General features: G+C 41.6%; 1 protein-coding gene across 1 annotated transcript; it reads left to right on the top strand.

Annotated features, from left to right (window-relative positions):
* Positions 1-161: 161 nt before the first annotated feature.
* On the top strand, positions 162-5,880 carry rgcc (regulator of cell cycle). The gene is made up of 5 exons (XM_080902288.1): positions 162-316; positions 522-695; positions 3,381-3,491; positions 3,628-3,690; positions 5,168-5,880. Exons 1-5 carry the CDS (start codon positions 289-291, stop codon positions 5,173-5,175), a joined length of 384 nt encoding a protein of 127 aa, XP_080758414.1. The 5' UTR covers positions 162-288; the 3' UTR covers positions 5,176-5,880.
* The last annotated feature ends 8,421 nt before the right edge of the window (positions 5,881-14,301 follow it).

The raw sequence follows: 14,301 nt of genomic DNA, 5'->3' as shown, positions 1-14,301 counted from the left end.
ACTTTTAAGAAGGAGACGTCAGGGGACCGTAACTTTAACCGGGGGAAGCTTTATTGGTAATGGCGAGCGCGTAAGAGATCGCGCACACACATACGCTTCCCCTCCCTTCCCTGCGTCTCCGCCCCCACTCCTCAGGGCTCGTTAAAAAGCGCCAGTCCTGGACCTGGAGGTTAGATAAAGACCTGAAGCACCCTACGACGAAGTGGGACTTTACGCTGAGGGCCACATTTATTTATTTAGAAGTTTTCACGACGTTTCTGGATCATTTCTAAGCGAACTAGTGGAATCATGAAGTCCCCAAAGCTGAAGCCTCAAGGTAATGTCGTTTGTTTTAAATATATATGTATATAAATATTATCTTATATATGAGTACGATAACTGAATTGCAGTTGTGTTTATATAAGAATAGAATAATGTGCTACGTGAATGATTTTCAGACCTGAATCATAACATCAACAGTTTGCGTAACATTTTATTTCAATTTTGTGAATTATCCCCCCCCCCCCCCCACCCCTTTGCAGCCAAGTTCGTCAATGAGGAGGATCTGAACGATGTGCTGTGCGAGTTCGACGCGGTGATCGAAGACTTCACATCGCCGGTGGAGAGGCGACACTTCAGGTACGACGAACACCTGAAGACCATGAAGAGGAGGAGCAGCGCCAGCGTCAGCGACAGCGGCATCAGCGACACAGAAAGTAAGTGGGCAAGGATTGTGATTTACTCTCGGCTCACCTGCTCCTCAGTATTACCATGGTTATCTAACCAGTGGAAAGGTTCAGTGGCGCGACTTTGTTGTCATCCTTAACATGGAGCAATTAAATTGGACCCCAGACAGTCAGGCAAGAGTTACAGAGTGTCACAAAATAATGACACGTTGTACTTCTCTGCAGACTGAAGACACAGGGTTTGTTATCTCTACAGTACCACTCCTCCTATAGCGCACTGTATGCCTTGGGTGTGTAGTGTCTTATCAGGTACACTGTAAAGTAGGCTTTATGTAAAAAACATGCAAACTCTCTAAGTAAGGAAACCTTTTAAAAAAAGCCAGGTTCACAAGCTTGTTTATTTTGAGTGTACTTGGCTTGAGGAGGATATGTCACATCAATGTAATATAGTACACATAAACATAAGAGAGTGTTATTTAATTTTAATTTAGTATTGCTGATTAATGTCACAGTGGCCCAGTTACATAAACGCTAGCAAACATTTGACCATCAACTAAACAAGAAAACTGAGCAGGAATCATTATTCTCAACAGGAGGAAATGCTAGAGACCACATTCCACATCCACAAGAAGTGCAAACACGACATAACTGGAATCGGGATCACCACACTGCTAAACTTACTGAAAGTTAAACATTAACATTCTCACAGGTGTATGAGGCACAGATAAGCATACAGACTATTTTGAATTGATTAGGGTATTGTTTGCATTTACAGTGCCGCATCCAGAGGGCACCCAAGTCGAGCGTCAAACTGTTGCATACGCCTTCATGTATGCTCGCACGCAGGGAGAGTAGCAGTGAGAGAAAATCCCTTTCTCATGCTTCAGAGATGTTGGCGTCACGTTGAGCTGCATATTTTGGCACACCTGCCCCTATTTTGTGGCTGCGTCTCTAAGGGTTTACTGTCATATGTTACCATATCACTCTACCATACAGTGTCTTAAAAGTCTAGCTTCCCCCATCTGTAGAGCCGACTTCAGGCGGGCAAGTGGGATATGCTGACACACAGAGAAAAATATGCTTCATGTCCCCATGCGCAAATATACTTTTCCAAACACATGCCAGTGGGTTGGGCCGTCTAAGGGAGGAAAGAGGGTGTACAGGTTTGATGGCCAAACAGTCGAATGTATGATATATACTAGAAAGAGAATCAGATGTTTAAAACTAGATAATTGCACAATAACAGGGGCCATTATCACTAATGATCTCGCAGGGAGCAACATCAGTGATACAAACACAGGGAAGGTGTTTGAACACATGTCTATGGCACTAATGAGCTTGCTGATTTGATCAGTGGATCGGATTCCTGCTTGAACCCTGTCCTCTCCATGGTAGTGAAGTAATGACGAACGAGCTGTCTCCCACAGGGGTCATCTATTGTCTCAAAGTCTGATGGATGTATTGACTGTTGAAGGCGTAGATAGATGACAAAAAAGTCTTGGAGCTGCACCCTGGAGTGTCAGTGTGAGTGAGAGAGGCGACAGAGCCACAGAAAGTGGTATGAAGAATGTAGGAGTGAATAAGAAGGACAGACAGACATGAATATAGAGCAGCAGAGGAAGCTGAGAAATGAGAGGGATTCAGGTTCAAGTCAAGTGCAGACATTAAGGGCTCATCAGTGTGTGTGTGTGTTTGCATGTGATCCACTTGCACTTCCCGCGTGTTTTGCCTTTATCCCATGTGCAATTTCCCACAATCCAGAGTTGCGGGAGAGGCATTGGTCAGAGAGGCGGGAACAAGTGGGTGCTTGACATCTCAGACATGGTGCAAGATACACATCGGCATCTTTAAGTGTAGCCTAATCTTAGTTTGAGCACACACACTTCACAGCTACACATTCATTATTATCAGTGTGGTTTGCACTTCTACAAAGAATGATTTAAAAAGTCTCTCATGCTGTCGGATAAACATTTATCCCTATCCAAGCTACACCCCGACAGGTCACTTGTCTGCCACAAGCAAAGATTCTCACTCACATTCACACAATTTAGAATCACTAGTTAATCTAACCCCACTAACTGCAAGTCTTTGGGCTGTGCGAGGAAGCCGGAGCAGCCACACAGATGGTGGATTCAAACCCAGAACCTTCCTTGCTGTGAAGCAAGAGTGGTGGTTTGAAGTACTGTGCGGCAAAATAAAGGTGACTATTAGGTCATTTATGTAAGACTCTGTGTAGAGATTTGGGTGGTGCATAAGAAACACAAACAGTATCCCAAATAAGAGCGTGCTCTGCTGTTTTGAACATGTCAAAGATAAATCTTACTAAAGAGCAGGAGAAGAGTTGGCTGCCTTTAGAGACCTCTTTGCCCAGAAAAACTTTTGATATTACTGTCACTAACAGCCTCAGTGGTGCTTTAATCCATGATTTATGGTCATCGAGACTTTTTCTTTTTTAGCTTTGAAAGTCATCCAGAAACTTTTGCTGCTAGAAAAACAAAGACTTCCGTAGAGATTCATTTTAACACTTTAGTTTTTGTGCTGTACCCGCACGTGTTTGTGAGGCATGCACGCGACAGCCCATAGAGAAAGGGTGTCATTAGAGGAGAATGCGATGATTACACACTGAAGCTTGTTCCACTGACACAGATGTAGAGAAAAGTGAGTACTCGCTTGATCTTATGTGCCTGCATTTTCTCTTCTGTCTCTTTCTGACAGGTGCCGAGTCTCTCAACAGAAACAGCTTCAGCTTCAGCGACGAGAGACTGAACTCGCCCACCATGCTCTCCCCCATCACCACCACCTCACCTCCCCTAATGTCACCAAAACGTGAGTAAAAGCCCTTGAAAACTCATGGACATAAACAAGCTATGTATTGTACTGTATATGTGGTAATGAGTGATTGAAGAAGCTTATATTTAAACTGCTTCAAAATCGTGATTCTTTCTGCGTGTCTCCATTGCAGCCAAACTGGGCGACACTAAAGAGCTGGAGGACTTCATCGCTGACCTGGACAAGACACTAGAGAGTAAGCACTAATGCAATCTGGCTGTCAGAGCCCCATGATAAATTAGCCTGCATGCTGGCGCCACCCGCTACTCGGGATTAACCGGAGCGTTTGTTCCCTGTGTCGGCTGTGTTAACAACTGCTCATAAAATGCCATGAGAGCCACCCCGCAGGTTTCTATGAAACAATGATGTGTCAGGATTATGAAGTGGCTGAGGCTTGCTATATGGACCTCCAGGCCTCCAGGGCCACACTGGAGAGAAAGGCTGCGTATCCCTTTTCACCTGTCACTCAGCTTTGAAGTGCAGATCATACACAGTGGAACGCTGCTTTATAAATTTCATCCTGGTCTATTCTTCCCCTATCTCTTTCCGTGTATACAGTGCATGGTACATATACCCTGTACGGAGGCATTTTCCTCTGGGCTTTTGTTCTTTATCCAAATTGATCCTCTTAGTGTAGAGCAGGGGTGTCAAACTTATTTTAGTTTGTGGGTCACATACAGCCCAGTTCAACCCTCCAAATCATTCCTATTACTTTCTTTTCTTTTCATGTAAAGTGTAACTCCAATGTGAAAATATCTACAGGTAATAAAACATCTATTTGTAATGATAATGATGAGATGTCTTTAGAAAAACAAGTCAGTTTGAACAATATGTGGTGGTAGTGAAGCAAAGAAACCCCCACCTTACTCTCGTGTAGCCTTGAGTGATGTCAGGATAAACTGCAAACCCAGCAGTGACCTAAATAACAGCTGTCATCACACCATTCATTCTTATCAACTAGCAGCGCAGTTCTTCCAAATGTAAAAAGCAGTGAAAATTCCAAAATTTATGCCCTCCTTGTTGCAGTCTTTGCACTCTGCAAAGCCATTCAGTGGGCTGAATCTGGAACCTCTGCTGTATATTTGGCAACCCAGAGGTAGGGAATGTTCCGTGGTGTATGCAAATTTGTCATCTCTAGCCTACTGGGCTTTAATAATAATATTTGACCTGAGTTGACTTGGAATGCACAAATCTGTAACCTGAGAAGGCAATTTGGTAGCTTACACTATGTTAGGCTAATAGACGGCTGGTTTGTGCTGCGCCTCCTCTTTGCTCAGGCCTTGTCAGAGTTGGAACTTGCATCAGAGAATAAGGAATGTGTGCCGGGTAAACCCTGTCGGAAATTTCAACTTTAAATGTCAGTATTGGAAAGAGACAGGGGTGGGAGTGAGGAACTTTTCTTATTTCCATGTCTGTTCCTTGGGCTCCCTACTCTGTTTTAGCCACTGCACATCCGTCTTTCGCAGACATCCCGTCTGTCTGTAAAGTTGGACATTCAATTAGCCGTTCAGGCAGTCAGCCAGCTCCTCTGTTAGCAACGGAGTGTGGTGTGTTTATTGGGGCCACCAGTGTTTACGATGAGCAGCCTGTAAAGTTGAGCGTCCACCATTCTGAGAATAGAACCAGGAGCCAGGGAGTCCTGCTCTAACCGTGTCCGTCTCTGTCTGGTCTAGGCATGTGACACAGAGGCCCACAGTCAGCTTGGAGCCTGGCCATGAGGGAAGGAGGGAGTGTAAGTCTGGAGGACCCCCCTTGAACAGTTAACATGCACCTGCCCACCCCTCACAGAAAACCACCCAACAGGATGCAGCTGGATGGCGGAGCAGCTGCCAAGTAGCTCGACCACAGCATCAGTTCCAGCCGCTCAGCGCTCCCAAAGTTAACCCAGCACTAACTTCAGACCACATGGCTGTAAAGACTGCAGTCAGGGTTAAGATTAGCTTTGTAGGACAAGAATACTGCGCAGCCATGAAGTAATGGACTCCCATTAAAGGTGCATTCGTTGTTTGAATTACAATTCATCCTGCCACAGACCAGATTACACTCCCTCGTGCAAAACTTGAGCTGGAAGAGTTATTTTAAAAATGGCTTTTTATAACAGAAAGATATTTGTATTTTATAGAGCTTCTTATTGTAAATATATCTCTCTTTTATTGTGAAATCTATTTTTGTATCATATGTAAATAATAACTGCTTCAAATTCTATTTACCTTTGTTTTGACAGGACAGTCAGATTAAGATTTGACAAGTTGACTGGAATAAAGTTGATCAAATGTGAACTAAAGCCGTAACCCACTCTGAAAAAAACTGGAAAATAATGTGTGTATTTATACAGCTACTACCTGCCTGCGATAACATAAAACGATTAAAAATTGTTCTTTTATTAGCACGTGTCTTGTCTTTTTTTTTTTTATTCTGAGCTTCAGTTCACATCTGAAATTAATCTGCTTTTGGATTTAAAAAATCCTGGAAACTCCCCTGCAGGGAGGTGTTTCCAGAGGTAGGCAACCACACTAGGTGTACCTGCTGTCTTGCAAACTCTACTGGTAAAGCAGTGTCGATCTGTCAATGGAAGACCACCAACACCACATGCACAAATGGCCCTGTGTGTTTCAGTGACCTGATCACTCACTGTTTATCTCTGAAATTAAAGCCATTGTAGGCAAAACAAACAAGATCTACACTGAGTGTCAAATGTTTCTTGGAACATCGACATAGTTCTCTTAATGTGATCCATCAAAGTGAATCACAAACATAGACTACATAAAGAAGGGCAGGAAGAGCCTTCACTTCCTTCTAAGAATGTAATACCTACATGCAAAACTGCAGGCACAGTGAAAGATGTGTTACAAGTCTCTTGACTTCTGTGCGCATGAATCAACCACTCGGCAAAGCTGAGTGGTTGATAACTTCTTAAGCAACACTGTGTCTATTTGCAGAGGTGGAAGGAGATGGGAGGGCGTGACCCCTTTCTGGCTCAGTGGCAGCTGTGACTAAAGGAATCTGATGTCTGCTGACCAGTAGAGGTCAAAGGTCAATAACTACGAGTAGATATGCCTCCTTACTGATAGTGCCGCAGGTGTACAAGTGTGCAAGTCTTTACACTTACTAGGCATCTCTGGGCAGTTAACTGGGCAGGTTTTTTGTTTAAAATTGGAGTCCCCAACTAAATGACTTCAGTGGTCAAACAGGCATAAAAAACACGTTCACTTGTATTCTTTGCTCAAGAAAATGTTTAAAAAGATTTTCCCATCAAGTTATACACAAGATTATATGATTAGGTTACACATTATGGCGTTATTTATGGGTCCGTTCAGAGCGCCATAATCAACAGACCACCAGAGCACTGAACAAATGCTGTGCTAATTCATGGTATGAATATAGAAAACCAAGACTAAAGCACTTCATGTTCTTTCTATAATATGGCTGCTACTACACAGTTATTGGCTCTTTAAGGGGACGGGGAGGATAACAGAATTCACCAAAAGATGTCTATTCAGGATTCCTCGAGTCCAGCCTTTCCCCCTCTCTGTCTTTGCCATTGAGATGATATTATTTTTTTCTATTCTGATCTCACATTTCCTATAATCTAACTAGTCTTTATTGCTAGCGGGTTTTTGATACAAGGTTTCTGTTATAAATTGTTACCTCCTGAGCCAAGGAAATCCTGCTTGCATTACTGCAACATCAAGATCCTTTCTGTGACTTGAGAACAGGATTACACAACAATATGAGGCTTAACTTTACCTCTAATGACCCATCTGGAACATGTTGCACAGCTACAAAGTCTAAATTAAAAAGACTTTTCAAAGTAAAGTCATTAAAAGATTTCATTTATTTTTCTAATACAAAGTGAAGTAAAGAGAAAAATTCTCAGAAAGTCAGCATTTAGTGTAAGACAACAGAGTTCTTCTGAACTCTGGGTTATCAGTCTTGGTTATCAAATCCACTTATCAGTCTGACTAGGACTATCTTTCACTCATGGTATGTTATCATGATAAGAATCTAAACATCTTAAGTAGCTAAAAGTTCAGCACAGAAGTCCACGCGCACACACGCAGGCTGTAGCTAAATGTAAAGAGATACGCCTATGCCCCCACTCCCACCTTCAAATAAGTGTGCGGATGTGACCAGACTACTGTCAGTCCATGCCAGTCTGTATTAATGTGATGGCAGGAAGCTGGCACTGCGACACCCGTCCATGTTGTTTTTTCAGTACAGTTGGCACTGGGAAGTTGCCACAGGGAAGCTGTGGGTACAGTGCCACTGCCACTGGATGGTGTTTGGAAGACAGCTGGCACTGATCTGGCAGTCCTTGTTGACATAACACATAAAACAACCTCCCCCCCTTGGCAGCAGCGAGCATCTTTTTGGCCACATGGGTCAATCCTGTAGAAATGTTGGCCTTGGCAGTGTGGACAGCAGTCATGTTCACAGGCCTGGAAGTGTGGGAAAGTCAGGGAGTCAGGAGCAAGGAGGACACAGCTGTGGAAAAGGGGCTAGAACAAGATAAGGCAACGTAGCAAGGTGAAAGGATTAAGAGGCTTCCAAAACAGAAAATTAAGATGAATAAAGAGGTGCATAGACAATGGGAGCAAGATGGGCAGCATCATATCAAACAAACTAAATCCTTCCGTATGACATCTATACATTCACACGGATTCCCATGGGAGGCCCCTCGAGCCTGCTCAAGTGGTTGGTCTATGAATAGGCTGGGCAGAGACCCACAGATGTGCATCCACATCACAAAGAGACAGAAATACACGAATCCAAATATCAGATTCAGCTTTCTACCGAGTCTTCACATTACTGGTGTCCAGATGTCACTGCTAACACTGCAAGAAGAGGGAAACATTAACTGATATGTTCAGATGTCTCTGTCTTTAATCTACCCATCCTGTTTGCACTGTTGCCTCATAAAAGAAAGGTTTGAGTCAGCTTTTTCTGAGTGTTGGTCACAGATTCTTTTTTGTATTCTGCTTTCCATCCAAACTAAGGAAAGTCAAGTGAATGAGATTTAATTTCCCCCATGTCTGGATAAGTCCTAGCCTATAATACAAGAAGTAATACAATCTCCCTTGGTTAGAATTTTTTTCAGTGATGTGAAGTGGTTAAAAGATCCTCCCAAAAATTACTGTAAATGTCCCAGTTTACTTTTTTTTTTAGATATGACATGTTCGAGATATTAAAGGGATATCAGTCATTAAGGGATGTTCCCCAAATTTGGTGATGTTTTGAAAACAATGTGATGAACTTCATATGACAGAGGCATGCACTAAAGACCTCCCCTCCAATGACAAGCTTTCAAAATCATGAGCAAGTTCAGACTTCCTCAAATGAAGATGAACAACTAGGTTTAGCTGTCATTTGGGTAATTATGATTGCGTCTCTCTGACCTTATCATGTCCCCTAAATTGCACATTCATTATGATCATCACCACTATTACACTGACTCATCTATGACCTGAATGACAGTGTCCTTTGACTGCAGTCAACAGTGAGAAAGATTTTTCACAGATGGAGAACATTCAAGATAGTTTTTATTTTTCTCATGACTGGATGTCCCAGCTGGATGTCTGAAGAGAGAAAACGCAAAAAACTCAAAAGCTAAAAAACGCCCAAGAACAAACCCCTACATAGCTTCTGTCAATGTCTTAGGGCGGATGAGATGAAAGCGGAGATGTTTGGCCAAAAAGCACAAAGTCGCTATCGGTGAAAAACAAGCCAACATATCAGGATAAATAGCAACTGTTGATCACCATATTGGAGTAGGGAAATTTTGGCTTTGCAGTCAATGAGTTGACCAAAAGCTCCTCTGTTTATCAAAGTGTTCTAATGTTGAATCTCTCAAGCTTGGCCAAAATTGGGTCATGTAATACGACAAAGGTCCCAATCACAGCTAACAAGAAGAATGAAGGTGTTGCAATGGGCCACTCAAATTCGCAGACCCCAGCCTAATTGAAATGCTGTAGTACAGGGGTGTCGAACTCCAGGCCTCGAGGGCCGGTGTCCCGCAGGTTTTAGATATCACCCTGTTTCAACACACCTGAATCAAATTATTAGTTCGTTAACAGGCTTCTGGAGCACTTCAAGACATGTTGAGGTGATAATCTAGCCATGTAAATCAGCTATGTTGGATCAAGGACACATCTAAAACATGCAGGACACCGGCCCTCGAGGCCTGGAGTTCGACACCTGTGCTGTAGTAGGACCTTAAGAGACTACAAAACTATAATGAACTGAACCAGTGTCATTGTGATGAACTGAGCAGTGAAAGAAAGTCAGGCACAGGTTAAAATCCAAAAATGTTTTTTTTTTTTTTTGTTGAACCCAAAAACATAGTTGGTTAAATCATACAAAAAAAAAAAAATCAAAATCTTGGGCCCATAAGAGAGGTCAAAATAACAGAACTCTACTCATAGATCAATCAAATAATACTGATAACTCAAACAAACTGACCTCTCTAAACGAGCCAAAGGGGAAACTTAAATAGTGGCTGATCAGCCCACAAAAACACAAAAAGGGGTAGAACACACAAAACCTAACTGAAACTAACATAACAAATCCCAATTCCCCCCCTCCATGATCAAGAGTTATGGTATGAGCCAATTTGCTGTCCTCCATATATGCTGGCTCCGCCCCTTTTCCACCTCTTGGCTCGTCAATCAAGGGACTGGAGTAGCTGCAACTCAGTTAACTCAGAAAACAAAGAGATTAAATCATACATAACAGTGTAAACTAAAATGTGCGCACTTATTTTAGAATGCAGTGTTATGTGGATACGTGAATTAATTCTAAACCAAAACCAGTTATTATCCTGTAAATTAAACCCTATTTAAAGAAAGAAAAATGTTAGTGTAGTGTTATGTATAAGCCTCTACACTAATATTTGGTGGATATTACCACTGTGGAGCTGTAACTGCAGCCATCACAGTTATATAGAAAAGTGTCCCAAAATTTCTCCACAATGATGTGAGTGACTGATAAAGTCACACAGAAAACGGTTACTGCTAAAGCTGGTTCTACGAGCTACTGAACTTGGCTTTAGCTTTTCACAGGGCTGTATGACTAAAATGACTTTGAATGGCCTATCCATGAAGATGGAGTCTTATCACCACCGTGGGAATTATGGGTCACTCTCTGGTATGAAGGCAGATATTTCACACATACAGAACAGAGGCACTGCCTGCTTGGAAATCGGAACAATATGTGGGTGTGTTGGTGCTGACAGATGAGTAAATTTACTGCTGTCAAAAGCTAAGCAGCAGACGGTTTTCTAGAGACTCACATATTAAGGAAGAATGAGACGTTTTGGCTTGTTTAGTTACTAAGAAACAATGTTGAGTGGAAAAAGAGTTAACATTTCAAATCTGACTAAACCCATAACACAAAGTATTATGACAACAGACTAAAGTCAGTTATGTAATCGTTGTGGGCCTTCTACTTTTTTCTAATCTGGGTTTGAATGTTCTCTCATTGAGCTCTGTGAGAAGCTGAATCATGTTTCTTTTTTTTAGATGAATCCGTGTCCACTGGACAAATTTTGGGTGGCTGCAATTTAAGTGGTGCAAAGAATTGGCCATTTGCCTTCAGACTAGAGTTTTCTCTCTCACTCACTCGCTCACACACACACACACACACAAACCCCAGTCGTTTTCATAGAAATATGTTTGTTAACTTATTAATTTTACATGCCAGGGCAGTTACAGCTTTCTATTCCACTGCAGTTCTTCAAGTGGCCACTTGAGACTGTGCACAAAAAACAGGTTAAAATTCCCAAATTTAGAGCAGAAATAAACATGTTTACAGAAAACAAGTTTTCTCTGTATAGCTATCTCAGTTTGTGTGTTTTCCCTGTTCTTCAACTTCGTCCCACAGTTCAAAGGTTAATTTGCTATCCTAAGTTAACCATAAATGTTAATGGTTGCCTGCGTCTCTCTGCATGCATCCTGCATCCTTGGGCGAGATACTAACCCCAAGTTGCGCCCTGATGCATCAACTGAAGTATTAATGTGTGTGAATGGTAAATAGGAAGTACTTGTGTGAATGGGTGAATGAGACAAGTTGTGCAAAGCACTTTGAGTGCTTTTAGATATGAACCAGTCCATTTACCATCTGTCATAGTTCTGCTTTTCAGGCAGACTGAATTAACCGTAATGTGGAAAACATAAATAAATTAAACATAAATAAAATAAAAAGCTGAACATTGGCTTCTCAGTGCTTTGTCTGCTTATGAATAATTTAATTTAAAATCTTACGTGACTTTAATATAAGCAAAAATGTGCTTATATTTTATTCAGTAACTAAAGTCTTAGCACATACAAAGCATTATAAATTTGCTCATCACTGCAGGTTGCATATGTGGCTGTAGCAAAGCACAACTAGCGAGTTATAAAGCCCACCAAATCCCCAGCCAAATTTTAGGCACAGCTGCCTTCCTTGGCTGCTCTTAACTGAGTCTGTACTTCCTCTGAGCCTCAGACAAACTGGAAAGATTTAATGCAAGGAATGCAAATGACTGGTGTGTTTTAAAGTAATACTGAAGAGAACCAGTTTTGTAGTAGTTTTGCTTCACCTTCATTTTGATGGACTGTATCAAACTAATATTTTGTCCTATTGAAACAAAAACTTTTTCTAGTCTACAAAGAATCCAACTATCCAATTTGGTAATAAATACCAGATATGGCTCATGAATCACGCCGGATGCCTACGTGGCTGGTGGACCACAGTTCGCAGACAGACTCTGAGTCAGGGTGTATGACCATTACCATGAAGTGTGACCCTGTATTTCCATCTGATGAGTCACTGGAGTGTTGCACATATGCTGGATGGGCTATCCCAAAGAGCCAGTATGACGGCTGCATTCTGCATTCATCAGTTTACTTTGCAAACATTAATCAGAGGTTTGTTATTAAAGTGTTAGATATTTCCTTTCTCCCATGTGAAACACAGAAAAAGTCATTAATAAGCAAACACCAGAAAACACAATACAAAGACAAAAACAGACAGATTCCAGATGGCCCTCTGTGACCATACAGCTCTTCCTATGTTGTCAGTTTATGCTGTCTGGTTCCCATCTGTTCCACTCTCTATTTCCTCCCATTTATCCATCTGTCTGTGTCCTAGATCCATAATGCATTTAACAAAACCCTTTCATTCCCACTTCCTCTCATTTGCCACACCCCTTTTGTCATGCCCACTTTTGATAAGTAGATTTGGAGGGATCTCTGACAATGAAGAAGAAGAAGCAGATATGGGCAAGAAAATGGAAAGACCTTCAGAATGAGCAAAAGTAATTTGAAAGCAAGCGAGCAAAAACAAATGTGACATGCATGTCAATGTTTGCTGGAGTATGCAGCTTCGTTTCAGATGTCCCCATTTACCTGCACTTTGTTAGTTCTGTGTTCTTTTCTGTGTTGGAGGCAGAGTCATGCAGACAAATGCTTTTCTGCTGAAATGAACTGACTTCAATTCGGTTCATTTCACTTTCAATTCAATTTCATCATACTCATTATAATTTTCATCATATAGTGACAAATCACAACAACACTCACCTCACAGTGCTGTATAGTGTATGGTAAGAAAAGTCCATAAAACCGGGCTCAAGCAGAGGCAGCCATCTGCTGGGTGTGATAGGAAGGAGACAGGGCACAACACACACTGTGGAAGACTCACCAATTAATAATTGGAATAAAAGAAAAACAAAAAAAATATCCTTTAAAGTCAGGACTCTTAAAAGTAGTTCACGTGTAGCCACTGTTAGCAACTGATAACATTTTGTTACCACATGTCATACCAAGCAGCACAACAAGATACCAAGGACATGTTTCCACTCACTGTAGTTGACTACACCTTCCTCACTTTGACAAATACACAAGACTTTAAGAAACATTAGCAGCTATGTCAATAGCAGCTAAACTATAAACTAGCAGAAGAACAAATGTGTTTTCTGCAGGAGGAGTTATTGAAAGGGAGTGGCTGCAGGGGTAAAAGAGGATGCCTTTGTTGCTGCCCCATACTGTATCATATCATATTATGAATGTACTTCACTTATTACGCACATGACAAGTAAAACAACAAAGCAAAGAACATTACCCAAATGCCCGTCTGAACAGATGGGCTGTAAGCTGTTTTTTACATGATGCAAAGAGAGAGCAGCAAACACTTTCACAGATTTGGAGCTAAGGTCTGGAATGGACAATCCCTCTTACTTTTTAGACGGGTAGAAGGCTTCCAGGAGTGGAACTAAGGATCAGGCTTGGAGAGCAGGAGTGGAGTAAGTGATAAATGGGTGCCTCACCTTGTAAGGCCATAAAAGTAAGAACCAAGATTTTAAAATGATACCTAAACTTGAAGCATGTGCAGACACTTTTTAACATTTGGGTGATATGAGATAATTTATAAGGGTGAGTTAAAAGCCTTGAAGCAGCATTTTGGACAGACTGGAGGCGATTAATAGACACTTTAGACAGACAAGGAAATGGAGCATTGCAGTAATCCAAGCGGAAGGAGATGAAGGCATGAACAAGTTCACTTTTTGAGACAACAGTCCTGAGTTTAGCACTATATTTTTAATGGAAAAAGCAAGAGTGGGTCATAGACTCTATGTGAGCATCGACAGTCAAAAACTGATCAAAAATGAACCCAAGACCGAGTAAAATTTAGTATGAAGAGAACAAACAGACATTAGAGAGAAAATGCTCTGTTTAATGTTTGATCTGTATCATCTATACTCTGATGTTATCTAGTTGATTCTCAAATGAAAGCACATTTTTACTGTAATACGTTTTGTGAAGGCACACCAGGA

The sequence above is a fragment of the Rhamphochromis sp. 'chilingali' genome, assembly GCF_963969265.1.
Source record: "Rhamphochromis sp. 'chilingali' genome assembly, chromosome: 14".
Taxonomy (NCBI): Eukaryota; Metazoa; Chordata; class Actinopteri; order Cichliformes; family Cichlidae; genus Rhamphochromis; species Rhamphochromis sp. 'chilingali'.
This window is presented reverse-complemented; position numbering and strand designations above follow the sequence as displayed.

Coding starts and splice junctions, on each gene's coding strand:
- rgcc (XM_080902288.1), top strand. CDS start 289: ATGAAGTCCCCAAAGCTGAAGCCTCAAG. Junction 696..3,380: donor CGGCATCAGCGACACAGAAA/GTAAGTGGGCAA, acceptor TCTTTCTGACAG/GTGCCGAGTCTCTCAACAGA. Junction 3,492..3,627: donor TCCCCTAATGTCACCAAAAC/GTGAGTAAAAGC, acceptor TCTCCATTGCAG/CCAAACTGGGCGACACTAAA.